Below are 22,737 nucleotides of genomic sequence, written 5' to 3'. Positions count from 1 at the left end.
TTAGGTATTGTTGTCAAAGTAGTAAAATAATAATAAAAAAATGGTTGTACATGTCTATTTCGAACTTAAATCTTTGAATTAGGTATATATTTTTAAAAAAGCAAGTCAAACTGTAATTTGTGAGTCCTATGAATCTTCACAATGTTATCATCTGTACCTGTGCAGTACATGTTTATTTATTAAAGATGTTTAAATGTTTTAACAACCAATGTATGATTAAATGTACAGTAATATAATTGTAATGATTATTTAATTGCTATTTTATTAAACTAATAAATAGCTTAATCATTTGAGTGCAGTAATCAAGGCATAGCAGGTCTGGACAGTAAGGACTTCCCGATGGCCCTGGGGCCAGTTTGGGACAGTAGATGGATTTGTCACTGGTCTTATTGAGCATTGCTGTGCCCTGTGTCCTCCTCACTAGTGCTGTCAAATAATTAATCTGGTTCTGTGTGTTTATTTATTATGTGTATATAAATATACATGCATGCATGTATATATTTTGGAGATCTTTACATGCATATATTTATACAAATATTTAATATATAAACCTATTAGTCTTAAATATATATGTGCATGTGTGTGCATTTATATATACCCATATATTATGTAAACAAAAACTTTTTTATTTTGCATGCGATTAATCGTTAGTTATTTTTGCACATGTTTGTAAAGCTTTGCCCATTTAAGCATTCAGTCAATATAAAAGAATTAGAAGATATGAAAAGCACACAAAGCTTAAGGCATTATAAACATACAATATAAAAGATTCATCTTTATATTTATACAGTAAAGAATAAGCAATGTTATTTTACATTTAAGTATTTCATATCTGTACTTGAACACCTAAAAATCTTAAGCAGTGGTTTATTTACTAGTGCTATTGCTTGTGATTTGTTCTTATTTATTATAATCTTATAATGTTGGTGTTATATAAGCTTATTTATCAGAATGCATGGTAACATGGATCAAAAACAATAACAAAACTTTTTGTGTGTGTGTGTGGCAGGGCCAGTAAAAAACTGAAAAAAAAATCCTTATCCTTGAGCCATGCATAGTATGTGTTATGGATTACACTAATAATCACCAATATTTTTCAAGTTTATTTAGCCTGCTGTGAATATTAAATGTTACAAATTTCTTACTTCAGGATGAAAGTCTGTTGCATAAAAGATGAGCAATTTATGCAAACAATAAGTAAGTTGTGTTTCCTGTGAACACTGCTGTTTCCTGTTGAACTCTTAGTTGTGTTGTTGTTGGGTGATGTTCTTTCAAGACCCACCAAATGGTCCTGAGACCAGATCTTGAAGAACCGAAGATCTGAGTGTCGACGAAAATGATTGGTCAACCCAATGGTCAGACTGACTCTATGAAAGATTTTGTTGGTGACCTCAGGGAGTGCTTTCCACAATGAAGCATACCGTGCAGTGAAATCAGCCTCCAAGTATGCAGCAGGATGTTGTAGTATTCATCATGACCCAGCGGTGCGGTTGTGGGAGGAAGCAGCAGTCTGTGAGACTGGGAGATTCGTCTGTGGGGCTCTAGAGATGTCTGGCTCTCACATATAGAAAGCGCTCATTTTCCTCCCTAGTTGCTGTTGCACCTTTTAAATGAGCTATTTTCACTGCGCCGTGGGTTGGAATGGGGATAAACTTTTACAATGACTGACCTGCTGTCATCTCACAGCTTCCCGCCGGCTCCCAGTGCTGCAAAATATAAGAGATTAACCTAGTTGCACAACAATTCAGCTCATTTCTCTGGAATCAAGACGTCCTGATTGGTTGAAAGCATTTTAATGTTGTTTTTTTTTTTTTTTTGTATTAAAACATTTTCACAGTGGCTGTTGTACATGTAGACTGAAATTTGGTGTAGAAACCTATTACGCTACACAAACAGATACAATGAAACTGCAAGTGACACACTGAATAGTGTGAAAAAAAAAATCAGTGTAATGTACAGCTTCTTTAGGCCACTTTTAACTATGTCCACTTCCTAGTGATCTTACACTCTTTATTACTTTTAACAATTTTGTCATTATTCTTTATTAAAAGCATTGTTGTCCCAAAACTCAAACTTAATTTATTCACCCTCACGTCTTTCCAAACCTGTACAACTTTTTTTTTTCTTCTTCTGTGGAGCACAAAACTAGAACATCAAGCTGCAAAATCCCAATAATGCCCCATTAAAGGTAACTTGTTAGTTGTATTTCAAGTCTTCTGAAGCTATACAATGGCCATTCCGTTTGAATGGAAAAGAGCAGATTGCTATAAATATGTTCTTTTGTGTTCCACAAAAAGAAACTCGTACAGGTTTCGAAAGACACAAAGGGGTGAGTAAATTGAATTTCAAAAATAAATAAACAGAATTTCAATTGTTGAGGTGAGCTAAATCTTTAAACCAATGCTTTGTATAAACACTCGAGTACAGCTAAGCTAATTCTTTCTTGCTTACTGAATCGTGTTGGAAGGTGAGGAGGATCTCTTGCTTTCTGAACCCATCTTGGTCTTCTTGCTAACAGATGACAACATTTCTGCTGTGATCCTCCAGGTCACTTTTATTTAGTTTGAGCGGTTTTGATGCAAACAGCTAAACGCACACTAGTGGATGTTGAGACAGAGGAGCGCGGCCATGTTTGATGTGCCTCCAGGATCAGCTCTCCGGCAAATTCCAAGTCTCTCCACTCGTCGTGAGCAGCCAAATTAAATATTGAAGCTTGCGCTGTGTCTGATGAAATGAGGTGGAGAGGAGAGGACAATTAGAGCTGTAGTCTTGTTTACTGCAGCAGACTACTGTTCAGCGTCTGGTTCTGATGGTTAATAGCTGATATCATGACTCAGGTATTTTGCAGTGACGAGTGGCATCTGTGGAATGCAAATTCACTGAGGAAATCAAAAAGACCCTTACCCTTTAAAAGGAGTGCTTGTGTGGATTGATACAGATTCATCATTGGTTTATTTTAGGTCTAGACCTCACGTTTACTTCACGTCCCTTTGGAGTAGCTTTAGGTTAAGTTACTTGCTCCATGGTGGTAGACGAGATTGTAATCTTAGGATCTCTGCTTTAGTTCTTCAGTTACATTTACTTGCTATTGCAACATTTGTCTAACTACTTACTTGACATTTAGCTACTGACAGTATGTGTGAATCTCCCAAAGCCTGTTTGGATTAAGTCTATATCAAATGAAATCGTCTTGTGCTTAAAGAAATGAACCTTATTTTAGATCCATTACAAATTTTAGCTATTGCTTTCTCATTGCTATAATGTAAAATAAACTTGAAATATTAGTCATTCTGGTATGATTGTTTTTGGATTATTAAAGGTGGCTTTTAAATATAATAGTTATTATTACCTATATTATCCTCAGAAACCGCCTCCCAAAAAAGTCAGTTTAATCAGTAGTGGTACTGATATCTGTGATTTGTGCTTAATAGTTCTTGGTATCAGGTCAAAAGCAAAGTAAATGGCATCACCCATCTGAAAAAATATATATATTACTGCAGTACTTAAAGTTATTATAATAGGTAGGATTAGAATCACCATTGAGAATAATGGGAATTACACACAAATTTTGCATTACAGTAACAAGATTTTGTGGCAAGCATTTTTAATTGTCATGAAAATAATTTTAAAATGTAAAAATCACAAATGTCTAATGTATAGGCTTTATTGTTATTATGCTAAAATATATATATATATATATATTTATTTATTAAGTCTGACGACATTTGTCTTTTTAGTAGAACAACATGTAGAAGATGCAGAAGGAAAGGACTTCTACAAAAAAAATTTGTCATATTCACAGAGCTGAAGAATCTGTGTGTGGAATTCCCTAAAGTTATCCATCACTTCTGTCATACATTCAGTGTGACTACGACAAGGTTAGGCCAGGGAAATGCCCTTCTTTGCACTCTGAGAAGCATTGTCATTCAGAGGTTTGTTGTGTGACTCATGGTTTGGCATCTCCTTGTCATTTCCTTCTCCGTTTCACTTTATGACTCTGTTCAGTTGTATGTTACAATTATAGTTGTCTGGGCTTGATTTAGCATAAATAGTGTCCTTGTATTGTTATTCCCAGATTTAATAAAAAGTATATAGGAAGCCTAGCGTTTTAGATAAAAACAAAACAAAACAAAAAAAAAATAACTCTGAAACGAATTTCCTTGTTGGCTGACATCATCAAGCCCTCTTGTTTTTCAACCCTTCCCCCAAACAAATCCTGCACAACATTGGTTTTGCTCATGTTACTCTCAAAGATGCATCATATTACTGAAGTAAATTGGGTTACGCTGACTGCAAGTATACAATAGCCACATTTCCACTGTTGGGCCAGTGCAAGCCAGGGCTTAAAACGGGCCGGGCGGAGCTAATAGCCTCGGGCCAGTAGCTCCACTGCGCTTCACTAAAACCGGCCCTTCACACGCCTCTCAGGAACAACGTCACGCAACCTCGTCATTTCACCAACAAAGAGAAGTTAGCAGAAAACTAAGAAATAAGTCACTGGAACTAGCGCGATCACAAAACGAACACAATAAAAGCGTCAGTTTGTTTGCATGTTAAATAATAAAATTCAAAAGCATCTATGTTTTACTATAGAACAAGTGATATTTTGATCATAATGAATTAATTTATCAGGACTCGACATGAATCACACAGAAATACATTTATTTCTATTTTATTTATTTTTAACGCTTATGAAAATAGCCTACTTATTCAGTTGAGTCTGTTTCTGTTTATTTGTAGCCACAGTGGCCTAAGTGGCCTCATTAAGAATGAATCATAATATCTCTATTTTAATAAAAGCTCCCGAACAAAAAACATTATTATATTTTTATGATAGGAAAAACGTGGAGCTAAACTCTCGAGACGAGAATTATGACAGATAATTTAAGTTACTAAATAATTACACGATTGTCATAGAGAATAAGAAGCTGATGTCTGATTTCTCCAAGTGGTTGCATTTACCATGTTTACTACGGAAATTATTTCAAACACCCGCTGCTTACTAAGAGTGAGTTTTGAGCTCAACTTATTTTATAAAATCTTTAATGCTGGTGTTATAGCTGTTAGCTTTCTGAAATGATCCACGGTGCTGACGCTCCCCAGACACGGAGAAACTCCGCCTTTGTTCAGAACCACTCCTCTAACCCCAATTGGCCCACTTTGGCCCAAGGTTTTCGTCGGGCCAAAAAACCCTGGCCGTTGGCCCCGAGGAAGCCCCTACAAGGCACGATCAAGCCCCGGAAGTGACAGTGGAAACGTGACTGGCACTGGCGCGCACTAGCACGCCCACTTTTAGCCCGACAGTGGAAACGCGGCTATCGTAATCTTAGTCCAACATGAAATTCTTATCTATAGCTGGGGTCCAAACATTGATATTAGAAAATAAACTCACAGTAGAGTATCTTTTTGTAGGCATCAGACTGCTGACCTTGTCTAATGTGATGTAATAGTTAATGGAATGCAACGAAAGTCATTTCATGTGGGTCTCCAGACGGAGCGGCTGGTAAAAACACCATGTTTAGCTGCATATGGCTGTCGACTCGGCTGCCAAATTTCCGAATTGCATTCTAGCTGAGAGTTTAAAGGGCAGGAGGGAGGAAAAAACAACAAATCGAAAGGAGGCAAAAAGAAAATATAATAAATGCACGCCATTTGTAAACGTTTTCCTTCTCCGACCGAGAGCCCTCGAATGATTGAAATTGTTCCACCAATTAATAGACTGAGACTGGATTTCCTGTTGGTTCAGCTGCTCTGCTGCAAGGCAAAGGCCGAGACGATTGTGCTTACAAGCCATTGCATCTGAACTGCAACGGCCAGATAAGCAGGACAGCTGCAACACAATCGCAGAATCAGGCTGTTTAACCGCTGCGCTGAGCAATATTTCACACCAGGTGTCAAAATGCTAGGAGCGTTTAGGTGTGTTTTTCACAACTCCGAGAAATAATGCTGTCTGTTTTTCCTCCCTTTTTTAAAACCTTGATTGACCAGATTGGACTGGGGGAAATGTGATCCAGGATCAGGATCTGGCTTGTGGTCCGATGCCAGCTGAGACAAGTCTGTGTATGACTTCCACAGCATGTCTGGCTGAAAACAAAAACATTTGGCGAGACATTGGCACTCTTTAATTCTGTAGGTCAGGAACCACTTTCAAGACATTTCACACGGTTTTGTGGTCAAGCAGAACAATTTATAATGGTAAACATTTGTGTGTATAATGCATATATCTGCGCATAGGAATTTTGTTAAATGCACAATGCCTGAATTTTTATATACCGGTTATAGGCCTCATTTTACTTGTCTCTACCTACTTGTTTTTGTCAGTAGTTGTGGAGGAAAGCAATCCACCTTTTGGGAAAAATTTGTCACTTTATCGTCAATTCGACATATTATTTTATGAATTTTCTGAAAGTTGTTCATGGAAAAAAGGCAAATAATTGGAAATTAAGACTCATTTTTAAAAGATATATCATGATATTTTGTCAATACTTTGCCAGTTGTTTCCTTGAATTACAGTGTATTTCTAAGGTGACTTGAAGACCTAATCTAGACAGGTTTTGTGAGTTCCACCCATTTCGTCAGTAGTTAAATGTCAAGTAACTAGTTATATAATAGGTTTTGTTTAGTTCTGTTTCTGGTTTAAGCACAACCCTTAATACATGTTGTTAGATTTACACTTTTAAAAAAAACTATAAAATATATTCTTGTTTTTTTTAAAAAACAAAATCCTATACAGGTTCTCAAGTCAGCTTACCCTGTTTTAAAGGTACACTTTACTTAAACTTTTTTTTTTTTTTTTCAACTCCCCTAGAGTTAAACATTTGAGTTTTACTGTTTTCGAATCCATTTAGCTTATCTCCGGGTCTGGCGGTAGCACTTTTAGCTTAGCGTAGCATAGATAATTGAATCTGATTAGACTGTTAGCATATTTTTCGATATTTTTCATTCAGGCGTAATAATCAATCATCTGTGCTACTGTACTATGGGAGCAGCAGGCGCAGTGATATTACACTAGGGATGCACCGAATCCAGGAATCGGTGCAATCTTGAGTGGCTGGGACGATTTATACCGTAGCAATACAGAGCCAGCCAGTCACATCGGGTGCTGGACGTGGAGCCTTTGATTCCTCTTAGAGAGGATCCTCTTCAGTGGTGGAAGACAAACCAGCAGCGATTTCCAGCTGTCATCTATTAATGCAGAGCGTCTTGTTTTTTTTAAATGAAACTCTCATTTCATGTGAAAGATTAGAGGTTTTACGTTAATTTAATTATGATGCAGGAGATGTGTGTGATCTTCCGTAATATTTTTCGTAATATTTGGCTACTGTTCTAATTGTAACCTAGCCTACTATTATAAATGAAAACTAAACAGCCTACTATCCATGTTTATTGAGTTAATGTTCAATTACATTAATTTCAGTTAAGTCACCAAACATATTCTATTTTTTAAAAGAAAAGAAAAACACTTTTCTTTGCATTGCTGCACTTTTATTGAAAGGTTTTGGTTGTTTACTTGGGTAAGCATAAGCTTGGTAATTGTCAAAAAAGTTTTTCTTACTTGTCATCCTGGCATAATGTTGCCTATTCTTTTTTTTTCAGTCAAAATAAAATAAAAAAAAAAAAAAACATTGCTGTGGACTTTATTTACTTCATTAATGTGTTTTACTGTGTTAATGGAATAAGGATGCGATTAGGATTCAGTATTCGGTTTCGGAATCGTCCGAATCTTAAACAGTGGATTTGGTATTCGGCCGAACCCCAAAAATCTGGATTCGGTGCATCCCTATATTACACAGCACCTGAAAATAGGCTTATCGGAAGTTACCTGACTATTTTTAGGCGCTGTGTAATATCATTGCTCCTGTGGTAAGTTCCTTGATTATTGAATATTTGTGCCGTCTGAAATGTGGTTATTGGCCAATGCGAATAGTTCAAAATTGGCTGTTATCATATTCTTCTTGTCGGTCAATTGGATTCATTAGTTCTTTAAGAGCAGTGCTGTTTATTGTAGATGACACTGATGGATTGCTAGGAAAATGAACTCCGCTAAACTACATGCTGTTTATGGGTGATTCAGATGGGAGAGTAATGTTGTGTTGATCAGATAGAGGCAGTTAATGGTTTACAGTTGGAAAAGCATGCCGGGTTGCTCTCTAGAGGGAATTAAAGTGATAAATGGTAATAGACTAAAATACACGTCTTCATTTGACAAACTGTAGATTTTATTAAGCCTTCCGTGCTGGAAGATCCAGTTTAAACTGCATTGAATTTTGTGTGTGTGTGAAACAATGAAACGGCAAGTAACACATTGAATTGAATGTAAAATTTAGAAGTAGTATTTCTTCGTAAAACGTACCAGTTCTTTTATTTACAACTTATAAATAATTATAAACAAATAAATAATTTTTCACATTGTAGTTGCTTTGGAATATGTGAGCTGTTTTCTGATCTAGCTTTTTTTAAACTTCTAGCTAATGTGTTATTTTTGTTAGGGATGCACTGGTTGACCGGCCATGAATCGGAACCGGTCGGTTTTTGCTTATAATACGCGATCGGCTGGTTTTTGGTCTTTTTTTCGGCCGATTTTTCCGGAAATGCGCTCGCGTGCACAGACTACATTGTAATCGTTCACCTTGTCATTTGTGTAGAAGAGTATTTCGAAATCTGTGCGCAGGACACAGGCAGCCGATCAGCACTGGAAGTGCAGAGCTTCATGTCTGAGGCACAGATAGCAGGAAGCGATCAGCAGTTGTTGTAATGGCCCACAAATAAGAGTCCCTTTCCTTCGCAATAAAGCTGCGCGAGCACTGTACCGGTCCGCGCCCTGAACACGAGTACACTGTGAAGAGATGTTCAGCTCAACTTCTCACGTGTTGGATTGGATGAGAAACGAAACGGACTAAACTGTGACAATACTAAAATGTTTTTATTTTTTTTAATTTTTTTTAGAACTTGCATACACGTTTGAAAAGCCAGAAATAAATGTCAGTTCTACATTAGGATGATTATTTTTTATTTTACCTTAACATTACATAGACTTAATTTGATTTAAAAATCACCTGCTGTAGCACACTGAAAAGAAAGTGTTTCATTCATCCAATTAAAACATTTTATTCACATCTATATTTTTTTACTTGAGACAATAAGTTAATTATTTTTCATTGGCTCAAGTAAAAATATAAAAAAATAGTGATGTGAATCATTAACCCTTTTTTTTATTGGATGAATGAAACACTTTGCATCTATTTATTCGCACCAACATTATTTGATTTTAACATTTTGGAAAATTTATTTATATAGCATACTTTTATTTAGTCTCACTGGTAAAGACCTTTTTTTCATTTAAAACCAAATGTAAAAACTAAAACAAATACTGAACGCTGATTAAGAAACATCTTATTGAATTTGTGTTGTTTGGATTGTAGAACTATGCAGTTGTTGCCTTTAATTTCACATGGTTACAGTTAATATTTTATTTAAGGCCAGTTTTCTGTAGTTTCAACACAATTCAAAAACAAAAGCTAAATGCTGATGTCTGTACATCTATGTTTGTATTGAATGCAGGCTACTTACTGTGCAGTTACTGCTGTTAATTTCAGATGGTTAGTTATTGTTTTCAATAACCAAAAGCAAGTTTGGCCTATTAAATACCAAATATCTTGTTTATACACACTTTCCTTCTTTCTTGTTTGTTGCTTAAAAGAAAAAAAGAAAATCGGAAATCGGTATCGGAATCGGCCAGTTTGCTTATAAAAAATCGGTATCGGAATCTGTCATGAAAAATCCTGATCGGTGCATCCCTAATTTTTGTAATTGTTTGTTTTCATAATCAATAATTGACAGAAATCATAAGATCTGTGTAAATGTGCCCTATGTTGACTCGAGATACAAAAAACTGTGGACTTTTGAAGCTGGAATAATGAGTGGATTAAGCATTTAAATTGGCAAGAGAGTAATAACATGGATAGAACTTTCTTGGCGAGGAGAATTGTGTGCATCACAGTCAGGTACAAGGGAAAAGGCTTCTTACTTTAGGTAAGACAAAAAGTAAAATTTTCGCAACTAGGTTATCGACTTGTTAACAGCAATTTGTTGTGGAATAAGTGCCAATCCTGTTCTGTCGACTTGTCCTACCCTGTCAAATTGTGCTATAATTCACCTTATTTCAAATTACCAACTCACACTTTCCATGTTAAATTGTGAATTCCGTTTTCTATGACTGGATTCCGCGCTTCCGTCTGTGTTTTCTACATCACAATAATCATAGGGCCCTACCATTGCACTACAGAACATTTTCCAAAGCAGTTTGTTTTTCCTTAATACCATAACAGCAGCCAAAGGGCATTGCTCTGGGTTGGGTGGATTTAGTGTTAAATTTGATGAAATTCACCCTGCTGTGATTAGAAGAAACATTCTCCATACCTTCATTATTTTAGGTCATCAAGTTAATCATCAGGTAACTATGCTTAAATTTTCATTAAACCTAAATGTGAACAAACAGGCTATATATATATAGTTTTTGAACACCTCCAAAAATGTTTTGTGGATTTTGTTTGGTTTCACTTCAACTAAAGTGTAAATGTTACCCTTTTTAGACAGTTTGTGTGGATAGTTTTTTGGTAAACTGACTACATGCTTGTCAGATTTTTTTCATCAAGTTGGAGCAATGTTAACTTTTTTGTCTCATTTTGCCAACTCAACTTTTTTTATTCATAAATGTATTATTTTTTGTGATTCATAAATTTTTGTAGCCCTCTAAAATGCAGGTAAATCACGCATATGTAACAATATCTTCACTATGAGCGACTAAATGATTTCCTCTATTAGCCATTTGGACTGCAACAAACGATTATTTTAATAATCAATTAAATAACGATTATTAGTATGATTAACTAACTAATCGTTGATTATTTTACTCTATCTGTTTGGACTTTGATTATTTAGCTTTTGCAATTAGTTAAAATATTGAGTTATGATATTTTAACAAATAAATAAAGGTAATCACTTCAGCTTTTGATGTTATGTAATCACAATTATTATACAATTAATTTATACAAATAAAAATTTGGCACAAAATGAGATGACCGACAGAGAAAAGGTAAAAGTACAGATTTTTCCCCAAAAATTTACTCTAGTGAGAGTAAAAGTACCCATCTTTAAATATACTCCAAAAGTGTTAGTTACGTCAGTAAAATGATTCAAACATCCCATCACTAGTTTACTCTGAAGTGCTGTCTTCTATTAAATTGCATCCGGGAGGGCTGAATTACAGTCTTGCGTTATACTAGTCAAACGTTATTGCAGGGTCTTAAAGGGGGGGTGAAATGCTCGTTTTCACTCAATATCCTGTTAATCTTGAGTACCTATAGAGTAGTACTGCATCCTTCATAACTCCAAAAAGTCTTTATTTTTATTATATTTATAAGAGAAAAATAGTCTGTACCGATTTTTCCCGGAAAAACACGAGCGCCTAGAGGCGTGACTTGTGGGCGGAGCTAAAGAATCACGAGCGCGAGTAAGCTTTTGCTTTGAGAGCGTTTGGAAGCTGTGAAACAGATCCAGAGGCTGAAATTTAACAAGAGCAGCATCAGCAAAGGCGTATCTATGTGGTATGTACTGAAATCTTATATATTTGCTTAGCGGTTTTGGAAAATTACTAAGTTCCACTTTATGTCGTCTTTTTTTTTTTTTTTTTTTTTTTTTTAAGCTGTACATGTGGAAAGTGCAGTTTGATGACAACATCGCATGTTGTTTACTTGATGTGCTTACGCACTGATAGCTAAGTTAACAACACTGAGATATTTGAAGCAGTTTTACTCACCGTATGCGGTTCCAACACACGATCGTGACCCTTTTTCGTTGGGACTGCATTATCCTTAAGAAATAAACGATGTGCAATCCGAAATGCAGGGAACAAACAAAAACACTTGCACAACTCCGTTGATGCTCTGTAAAAATAAACTCCATCCACTGGTCCCTTAATGCTGTTTCTCTTTTGGTAATCTGTGCAGGGTTGTCTTGCCCTGGCAACCAAAAACACACTTCTTTTGTGACATTTCGCGACGCTCTCGCTCTGATCAGGCTGTGCTCAGCTTCTCAGTGCTCTGCTATACGGGAGCGCGCACTCTTCCGGCAGAAGAGTCCCATATAAGGAAATTCCGCTCCATCTAACGTCACACAGAGCCATACTCGAAAAAAACTTTCCGAAACTTGTGACAAACCGGAAGAGGTTTTTTTGGAACAAAAATACTCCTTCAAACGTACAACTTAATTTTTGAAACTTTGTCCATGTTTAGCATGGGAATCCAACTCTTTAACAGTGTAAAAAACTCAGTATGCATGAAATAGCATTTCACCCCCCCTTTAAATTTGGTTATATTAGATCAAACAACTACTCAACAAAAATATTTGTCGACATTTTTTTTTTTCAACGTTGTCAACTAATCGTTTCAGCCCTATTAGCCATTGGCTTATACATTTTTATAAAAAAGTAGCACTACAGTTTTTCTCTCTCCTTCAAGCGGTCTGTGATATTTTTCAGTTCATCTCAATGAATGCGCCTGTATTTGACGTACCATAAACTCTAGTGTGATGGCACACGACTCCCCATCAATTTGCTGAGAGAGATATTTCTCAGAGATAGAGAGAGATAGAGAGAGATAGAGAGAGAGAGAGAGAGAGAGAGAGAGAGAGAGAGAGAGAGAGAGAGAGAGTCTTACATACCATGCAGAATTGACAAGCTACATGTAAATCATATTCTTTGTTGTATTTTCCTGTCAAAGTAATGAAGTTCATGTGGAATTCTTCAGCTTTTAAGAAACAAGCATAAGATATGCCGGTTGCTCTGGCAGTGGGTGGAGCTAATGTGCAGATGGCAATCTCATTGGTTGGCGCTCATCTCTTACTGTCCCTATTTTGATTTCAGCAAATCAGTTCAAGCGAAGGCAGACAACATGATGCATATTCATCAACTTAGCAGCTCATTAATCCATAGTGCGTTTTATATTTTTATTAGTAGTACAGTTAATATCAGTATTATTTAGTTTTTTTCCCCTTTGTTTACATAAACACTGAATGTCCATCAATATTTTACGTATTACCACCAGTCCTAAGTTCAGTTAAAATGACAGTTATGTATTCATACATGGTTAACAAGTCTTAATTTTAATGATTAAAGTTCTATCATTAATACTTGATTATCGAAATATCATATTGTAATGCTTGACTGACTGATGTTGAGAGTGTACTTTCAGATATTAAAAAAAGCTGTGCCATTTGACAAACATAAGCTTTTTATAGATATCTGTAATAATCAGCGAGTAAACTAAATTTTATACTAGCCAATGACTATTATATTTCCAAGGTGTACGTAGAGGGTTGCACTGGTGATTGAAAGCATTGCAGGAAGGTTATGTTGTTGCAGTCAACCTATTTGTGACTGTAATTTGTAATATTGATTTACTTTTCTACACTTAAACCACATTTTATGGTGCATTTCTGCTTTTTTTGTCACTGTGTCAGTAAATTATAATTTTGATTCGCTTGTCAAAGGTAAATGTGCTTGATTCAGACACTTTTCCTCCAAGTGAATTAAGTACTAAAGGTGAAAATGTTCTCCTTTTAAGAAAGCTTTCAATATGGCTTGATTTGCAGCCTGAAAGAAATGATTCATAGTCTGAGATAGAAACCACAGAGGAATTCTGGGATAGCCATTGATGGTCCTTAAGTCTCTTTCAGTCTTATGTGGCCTTCAATTTGTGACTAAGTGGTCTCTCATACCTCTGACTAAGAGATTGACCTTTGGCACTGTAAAGAAGTTGGTGGAAAATGGATTTCAGAATTACGATCCAATCCGATAATGTCTTTGCGCCTCCTGTAGCACTTATGATAACAGTATCTCGATTGGTCACTGAGTTCCCCGTTGATTAGCGCACATCTTGACTCAGATTCGAGCTCGGCCAAACAGGATGCCAAGAAATGGCCCTAATGAATGAGATACCAATCCAGTGAGTGAGAAAGTAAATCTAAATCCTTCATTACTCACGAAAATCATGAAAGGGGGGAAACCGGAGAGTGTGGTAGCAGGAAGCGAATTCGAGATTACACCTAGCTCTCCACTAACAACGAGACGACCTCTCCACCCTTCTCTCCTTTCCTCCGTCGTCTTTCCTGTACTGTTTTAAGAAACGAAGTAGGAAGGAGGGGCGGAGAGAAAGGAAGCTTTTTGTTTACAGACGAACAATGCTGCGAACAAGGGTGTGTGGCTCTAGACCTGGAGACAAAACATGGCTGCAGACGGGCAGGGCAAGGCTGGGCCGCTCCGCAGATAGTGCGAGGGGAAGTGGTTTAAGAGAGAGAGACGAGGAGGAAGTAGGCCTGCATTCCAGTGAGATGCCTCAGCCTGTTTGGAGTGACTGGATTATACATTCAGAAAGTCATGGATGAACTCGTGAGCAGACCTTTCAATAAGGCAAACGTTCAGTCAGACGTCCATTTTGTTCCACTACAAAAGACCCCATGAAAACAAAATAGTAGCTTTGTGGCTTTTAGTCCATGTTTGTTAGCTTCTGTATGCTAGTGACACACAAACACGCATATATATATTGTATAATGTGTTATACAATATATATTAAATATAATCTGAAAAATAATAAAATAAATACATGTGTATAAATATATATTTTTTAATTCAACATTATTGCTATCTAAAGATTGGCTAGAAATCACGAGACCAATTACAGTGATTTTATTCTATTAATAACTATAGTTTTTATGGTTCAGCTCAGGTTTTTTGGGGTTTTTTTTTCTCCCCAGACAATATTTTAAACTTTGAGTCTTTATACATGGAAAATATAGCTGCCTTTGCATTTTAAGAAGGGGATTTGGATCATATTTGGACATTTGTGGCATCAACAAGTTTGAAAAGCTCCTGTTTTGAGTATTGAGGCCCATGTAGTTCGAGGAAACGTAAGGATTATTGTTCCATCTCTGATTTAGATTGGACCCCAAAGTATTAATTATCTGTATAACAGCATTTAGTTTTTCAGAGCCTTCTCTCACACACCCCCGTTTCCTCTTCAGTGTTGTGTACCATGATGCAGCATTCCTGTTATTTAACCACTGGCCCCATTTTTGTCAACCCCCAAATCTTCCCACAATTGCTTGTGTCCTTTCCCATGTATCAAACAACTTTGGGAACAGACTTCTTTCCAGTCCATTGGTGGTTGAAAACTTGTCTCCATTAGTGATCATTTTTGCAATCTGTTTGGATGGGATTTATACTTGAGTTTGATGTTTTAGGTATTATTTGACACACAGGACTCAAATTTCGACGCGTGATTGCACGTAAGTTGCAGTTTCCATGCTTGTAACTCAAGAAATTCCAGCAAATATTTCTGTGTGAAAGATGCTCAGGACAGATGATGGAATGTATCATTTGCACATTACAATTTTTAACATTCAAATGCTCAATTCAGTACTTACACGCTCTCTGTGCGACTACAGAATAAAGTTGTGTTGCGCATTTATTGTCCATAAACGGCCAAATACATACAAAATAATGTAAAAATGCCCGTCTTGATGGATATTAATGTAAACAGTCAATTTATACTAAACATTGTCACTATATAGGCTATTAAGTGAATGTAAACAGTTGAGAAACAAAACTTATTTTACATTTACATTTTATGCATTTAGCAGACACTTTTATCAAAAGAGACTTAGTGTATTCAGGCTATAAATGATTTTACCAGTCTGTGCGTTCCCTGGAAATCGAACCCACAACCTTTTTCACTGCTAACACAATGCTCTACCACTTGAGCCCCATTAAAACTCATGTGCACTAGACCAAAGTTGTTTTAAAATATCTCCCTCACAATATAAATCTGAATTGGAGTGGAAAGTAGAACGCCCCCCCCCCCCCCATTATTCAGGCCCTGACACATTCGTAGCATGGAAGAAAATGGCCTTCCATTTTCTTGTTGCTCTCTGTTGAAGACAATCCATCTTCTTGTCCCTGTAGTTGATGGAAGGTCCGTTTTTGATCAAACTGTAATTACAGGACAATCTTACATCACACTAAACCATTTGAGCTTGTTAGTAGTTGAGCTTTGTAAACCTTTGAGGAACGCTTCTCAAAGGAAAGATGGGGTTTGGTGGATTGTAGTATGGTAAATTCTCTTCACAAACGTCTGGGAATCAGGATTAGCTGACAACAGTGACCATTGAGCCATAGTTGGCATGATTGGTTTGTTTTGACAGTACACAAAAGTGTTTTTGACAGCTAAGATTTGTGTTTTTGCTCAAGCGACGGGTCCAATCATATCCACTGCACCTCTTCTCTTTTCTTCTCTCTTGTTTTTGTAATGTTTTCATGGAAAGCATGACACAAGACTCCCAGCATGACCAATAAAATGTTGATGTGATGCCCCATGTGTGTGATCAACTCTATTGTCTTCTTTTTCCAAAGAAAGCTGTGATCGGCTTGACAGGAAATTGCCTAGTCATTGATGAGGCGTCCAATGCAAAAGACATGAAGAGTGATAGCATCTAAACTTCAATGCTATTTTGAGCTCCTGTTCTACCTGATGACTTGTTATATGGGTTAAAGGCAAAACCGTTGAGGATGTCCTGTTTTTCACTCGTGTTTAAGTTGAAGTTGTTTAGATGAGATACTTGGACATAGGAACCATCTCAAAGAGTTTCTCTGGCAGAAATCTTCACAGCGTGATGGTTTCATATCTACACATTTTACTGTCACGTTTGGGCTTCGTTAAAATTGGTTTTCTCCATCACGTTTGCTTTTGTCTAATTCCAAGACTACTTGAAAGAAGATAAAACGTTAAAAAAAGCAGTTCTTTCGCCACTTACATAGTATGCATGTGATTCAGAGAACAAGAATGCATGAACATGACATAGAAAGAAAAGCAGAATGGAAGAAAAGGGCCACGTGTCATGTGAATGATAATGTATGCATCCTGTAGAGCTGGAAGCTCGTCTTCTGTGGGAACGAGGCCCTTTACAGAGTAGTTACTTTTCCAGAAGTCCTTCGAGACTCCGCAGAAGAGCGGCTCTTGTGCGCCTCAGCTATTTTCACACTGCTTCTTGATGTCGATCCGTGCACGTTTGTTTTTCTGCCTTGGTTTCATTAATGCTTTCTTGTTTTTTTTCCTCACTCTCTGTGTCTTGCCATTGAGGTCTTGAGATCTTCATCTTCCAGCCATACTTGATGTAAAAAAGGCGCACATTGAGGCTACTTTGTCCAGCTCTTCTAGACCCCTTGATGGGCAGAGGGCAGAGCGACGGCTGCTCGTACTGACCATGTCACTTCCTTTTCCCAGTATCAGACTGCTCTCTGTCCGCCTCAGACCACTACTCTTTGCTTCTACAGCCTAAATTACTTACTATCTTGCCCAAGCACACACACACACACACACACACACACACACAAAGCCACACACAGCTGGACCACGGAGAACAAATAGAGCTGTCTGACTCCTGCCAAGTTGAAAATGCATCTGAAAATGGCTTTGTCTTATTCAGTTAGTCAGTTACATCAAGTACCCTAATCATCTATCCAAGAACTGTGGGAAACCTGAAGTTGCAGCTCAATTTAAATTTTATCACTGCATGTTGGCTCTTTACGATGTTTTGTGAGACATTTCCATGTGTAGATATTCATTTAATGGCCTTTTTAAAATGACGTTTGGTAAGGCAACGATTACTATAATCATTATTGCTCCATGTATTATACTTTAGCAACACTTTTTTTTTTTTACAGCATTTAGGTTGTCACTTTATAAATAAACTTTCATTGTAATTTACTTACATTTGTACAATTGAGATTAATTTAATGCTTTAATTTTGTTTGTAGTTATTTCAAGATACATTACTAGCCGATATCATTTTCATTAAATTTAAAATGAATATTTAAGAAATTTGAAAACATTTGACAATGGATTAAAAAAATTGTAAAATAAACATGCCTTAGATGACAAAGTATTTTTCACAAATAAATAAATATTTGTGGGAAAAAAGGAAGTAAACTGTAAACAACAGGGCACTCAGTATTCTGGGAAGTTTGTGTGCATTAGGAATAATATTTTTCAAATAAAGCAAGAGTAACACTCATTTTACATACAGCACAAAGAGAAAATTACATGAATATGACAGTGGGCAAATGCAGAAAGTGGAGCATAATTTAAAATCATGAGTTTAAAGTTTAAAGAGAACACATGATCATGCTGGATACACATACACACTTAACAAGATCAAGATCTTTGAAATCGAATTGGCGTGTCCCATGTTTAAAAGCTTTGTTCGTCTTCAGAACACAATTTAAGATATTTTGGATTGAAAACCGGGAGGCTTGACTGTCCTATTGACTGCAAAGTAAATTACACTGTCAAGGTCCAGAAAAGTATGAAAGACATAGTCTTATAAAGTTGTTATTTTAGTTTTCTTCATGTACAATAAGTATTCTCCTTGCTTCATAATGTTACAGGTTGAACCACGATGTCTTTCATACTTTTCTGGACCTTGACAGTGCAATTCACTGTAGGGCTGCACGATTATGACAAATCCTAATTGTGGATTATTGCCTTATTGTGGATTATTGTAATTGTGATTTATTAGTTACGATTATCACAATTTACATTGAATGATGTTTATACCATTGTTTGATACAACTGCATGCCGTATTTTTATATGAAAATAAACACAAAATAAAAGCTGAAAACACTAACTTAAAAAAACTTTTAGTGCTTTTCTATAATTTTAAGCCTCAATTGTCAACTATACAACAGATTGGTTTCTTTAAATTATAAAAAAAGTAAAAATATGAATGGTATTATAATGTAATACTAAAATAAAAAAAAATGGGGAAAGCCCCAAAACATGTAGAAAGAAAAAAACGCATCTTAAGCACACAGATTAACATAAGTGGACTTTTAATTTAATTTAATTGCCACTTTGAACAATACGCGATTAGAAATTAAATTAATTGTGCAGCACTAGTCTCAAGCCTCACAGTTTTCATCCATATTTACAAAGCTTTGATTGGTTTGGAACGACATGGGGGTCATTTATGACAATGTTCATTTTGGGGTGGAGAAACTCTTTAAACGTGAATATTTGGCCAAACAAACCCCTAGTATTTAATAAAATTAGATTTTTACTTTAAAAAACAATTGTTCAGGCACAGTAAAGGGAAAGCATTGCTGTCCAGTGTTCAGTGTTGGTTTTGAGTAGATGCTGTTATCTGACGTACTAAACTAGTGTTGCAAACTTCAAGAGCATCACAGAAACCAGTTAAACCTTTTTTTGTTGACTTTTGAGACAGGAATGAGATAAACACTGACAGAATCTAAGCCAGGATTTTATCAGTGGTTCGCTGACGTGTCTATTTATATGAGCTCACGCATTGATGTTTTACATCTGATGAATTGATAAGTGTGTGTTAGTGGCCGTGAATCACTCTATTCATAAATGAACATCTGTGGAGCAGCAGATGCTGTTGCTCGGAGGACAGATGCGTTGGAATTTCACTTTGTGAGTGATTCATAGCCAGGCTGGTAAAACTTATACGTAGGAATGAAGATTGACTGCGTTACACACTGCCAGTTCACTAAACATCTCACAGAATTATTGATCGGTCACTGGCAGACCACAAGAAATGGTGCTTTATCAACTAGTGCTGTTACTTCCTCAGCTGTGAGATGGATGGTGTGTTTCGTTAAGTACTTGAGTACATTTCGCTCAGGGAATTTGGCATTGCTCCAGATCTAGGAACCTCTTCAATGAATGAATGACTTTTGTAAAAGGAGTCGCTGTATTTATAGTCAAAATTTGAATTTACATATTTGATTTAATACACAGTCTTACTGTAAACTTTGGTCCAGGTTATTCAAAGGAAATTTTAAATGTTTCACTAAAATTAATTGCAACTTGCTCCACCTTTTAAATTACTTTCCTTGCAGATGACATCCCCAGTTTAACTGCTCCCCTTTAACAGGCTCTATTATTTAATTTGTAGCATACACTTTTCCAATCAATTAGCATTGTACTTAATTTGTCTTGTTGAACATCCTGTTTCTCTTGGAAATCACAAGAACATTTTGCATTACATCGATTGCTCCATGTGAAAACATTGTGATAATCCACACGACTCCTGTCCATCAATTAAAGCTGTGTTAGACAGAAATCAAAAAAACATTATGAGTCCTTGATCCATAATAATGTTTCCTCCAGCGAAAAAATCTATTTCCTGTTGTCCTTTTACATCAAAATGCAGCAGCATATTTAGAACAGTTTTGAACTGTTTTTGCTTGTAAATGGTGCTTGGTCTGTGCATTTTTCTCTTCTGATTCAGACGAGATGAGTTTTTTCACTGGAGAAAGCAATGTTATGGGTAGAGGACTTGTATTTTAGCAGGAAGCAGCGGTTTGAAGTCACGCCTCATTGATGGATTTGTTTCTTACAAACATTCAGCATTTCACTTCACTGGATGTTAACTGATCACCTGGAGTCATGTGGATTATTGTGATGTTTTATCAGCTTTTTGGACTCCCCATTCTGACGGCACCCATTCACTGCAGAAGGATCCATTGGTGAGCAAGTGATGTAACTTTGCATTTCTCCAATTTTGTGAGGAAACAAACTCATCTTAATCTTGTGGGTGAAGAGAATTTTTAGCAATTCCTTTAAGTGTCTACTCCAAGCCTATTAGAAGAGCAGAAGAGAGACTTCCATACACAGAGAGAGAGGGAGATGGATTCCAGATGGTGGAATGATGAGGAGGGTTTCACTGGAACGTTAAACATTCCCAGGGATGTTTGCAGAGAGAAATTCTTCCTCGACTGAAGCAAGCATGTTTCCTTTTTATCCGATCCCTTCCTCTCCTCTTTCTCTCGCCATCTCCCTCCTGTCTCTTGATTCGGACGGTCGCTATCATCACCTGCTACAACTGTCCGAACCCTGCATGCTTACGAGTCTCCGCGCTTTTCCTGACACTGGTTTGATAAAATCTTTTTGTATGTGTGTGAGTTGAGGGTTAGCCGTGGTCGTGCCGCAGACAGAATCAGTAGCGGTCTCAGTACTGGTGTTTCCCAGGAAGTCTGCAGCTCACCTGCTCATGAACATTTTCTCTGTTATTATTCCAGTTATTCCTACCATCTCAGCTTTCTTTCTTCCATCTGGAGGAGTGAATAGCTTTAGTTTTTTGTGTGAATACCTCAAACATTGTCCTCCTGCTCTTTAGTCGCCCTTCATTCTTGCCGTCACATTTTCGAGTGCAGTCTGTCCTCCCTTTTTAGTTTATTGTCTCTCTCCCTCAAATACCTGTCTGTCCTTGTGTTTTTTCTTTCTCTGTATAACGCATCTCTCTATGTCTCTCTTTCGTTTTGTGTTAGTGATTCCTGGTATTTTTGTTTATTGATTGATCAATATTGCATATATATCTGTTGAAATTGTATTCTTATTGTTCAGGCTCATGTTTATATTTAGATTAACTTTTCCTGCTGTGTAACGCATTCTTAATAAAAAAAAAAAAAAAAACACACACAAAAATTAAATTTTTTAAAATATGGTTTATTATGCTTAAATTCACTTTTATCATTTAAATGCCCTGTTGGTTATTGGCTTAGCATCCCTTCTTCCATCTTTGTCCTCTTCAGGCATTTCTTGCTCTGTCTGTCATTTCTTTCTCATTGTAATTATCTACAAGTTCTCCAACATAAAAAGTGTTTAAACAGAAATTTCTTGTGTTAACTGATTGTTCAGGCCAGTTTGAAGTCAAAAGAACCTCATTTTTTTTAGTTTTTAAGCTGAATGTAGGTCAGCGGTGGGATGGGATGTGGATCAGAGGGTGTTTAGTTATTTATTTTATTTTGTACTTTGCATCTCTAATACATTGTGAGCTTGATCTGGGACTGCTGAGCGCCGTAAGAGCCGTGCTATGGATTTAAACATTTTCTCTGACGCCGAGATCCTAAAAATACAAGACTCGGAAATGAAAAACACATCTATGCATCACTGTGCTGTCAGCCGTTATGAAACCTAAATCCCTCTGAACTCATTCTGTGCACCGCAGAAAATCATTGAATTAGTCATTTTCTTTCATTTACATGAGCAAAATTGCATGTTTCGTTAGATGTTAGAAGTCTGTATTTGTTTTCAGAGAATATGTCCTGAATTAGGCTAATTGTTCTTATCCTAAATGTAAATTGCTCTCTCGTTTAAAGCATAAATAATACTTATTTTTTATTAACTAAATAAAAAGGGGTATGAAATAAGGGGGGGGGGGGGTGAATTAGCCTGTTAATTTAAATAAATCTTATATTTTTTTAAGGATATTGAGAGATTTACTGGAAAACAATAAAAGTTGTACATAAAAAATGGCATTCTGACTCAACTGTGTTTTAAAACTTATTTGAAATCTGTTTTTTTTTCTCTAAATATCCAAGTAACAATGATTTTTTTTTTGCTCTTTTCTCTCTGCAGTTCTTTGCGCAAAGAACCTGGTGAAGAAAGACTTCTTCCGTAAGTACCCGACCTTCATAAATACTGAGAAAGTGTGTCTGGAAACAGACTGCGAGAGCGCTCTATTCCTGTCAGTGTATCTCAGAGCAGTGTTTCAGCAGTTAAAAGTGTGCAGAGAGAGATAAGTGCTCTTCCCCCACGAGACAGCAGAAATGTGGGTCAGTTCGAGGAGACAGACGCATGTATACTCCTCTCGGTTTCTCT

General features: G+C 36.5%; 1 protein-coding gene across 2 annotated transcripts in view; it reads left to right on the top strand.

Moving 5' to 3' along the window:
• The window catches only part of LOC127945977 (E3 ubiquitin-protein ligase SMURF2-like), a 55,054-nt gene that overhangs the window by 1,233 nt on the left and 31,084 nt on the right, over positions 1 to 22,737 (top strand). For both annotated transcript variants that reach the window (XM_052542215.1, XM_052542205.1), the window contains exon 2: positions 22,495 to 22,533. In XM_052542215.1, coding sequence (XP_052398175.1) covers positions 22,495 to 22,533 — 39 coding nt within the window. The remainder of the gene's footprint in view (positions 1 to 22,494; positions 22,534 to 22,737) is intronic.

Source organism: Carassius gibelio, chromosome A3 (assembly GCF_023724105.1).
Source record: "Carassius gibelio isolate Cgi1373 ecotype wild population from Czech Republic chromosome A3, carGib1.2-hapl.c, whole genome shotgun sequence".
In the NCBI taxonomy this organism is placed as follows: domain Eukaryota; kingdom Metazoa; phylum Chordata; class Actinopteri; order Cypriniformes; family Cyprinidae; genus Carassius; species Carassius gibelio.
The sequence above is the reverse complement of the archived record's forward strand: the minus strand, read 5'-3'. Positions and strand labels throughout refer to the sequence as shown.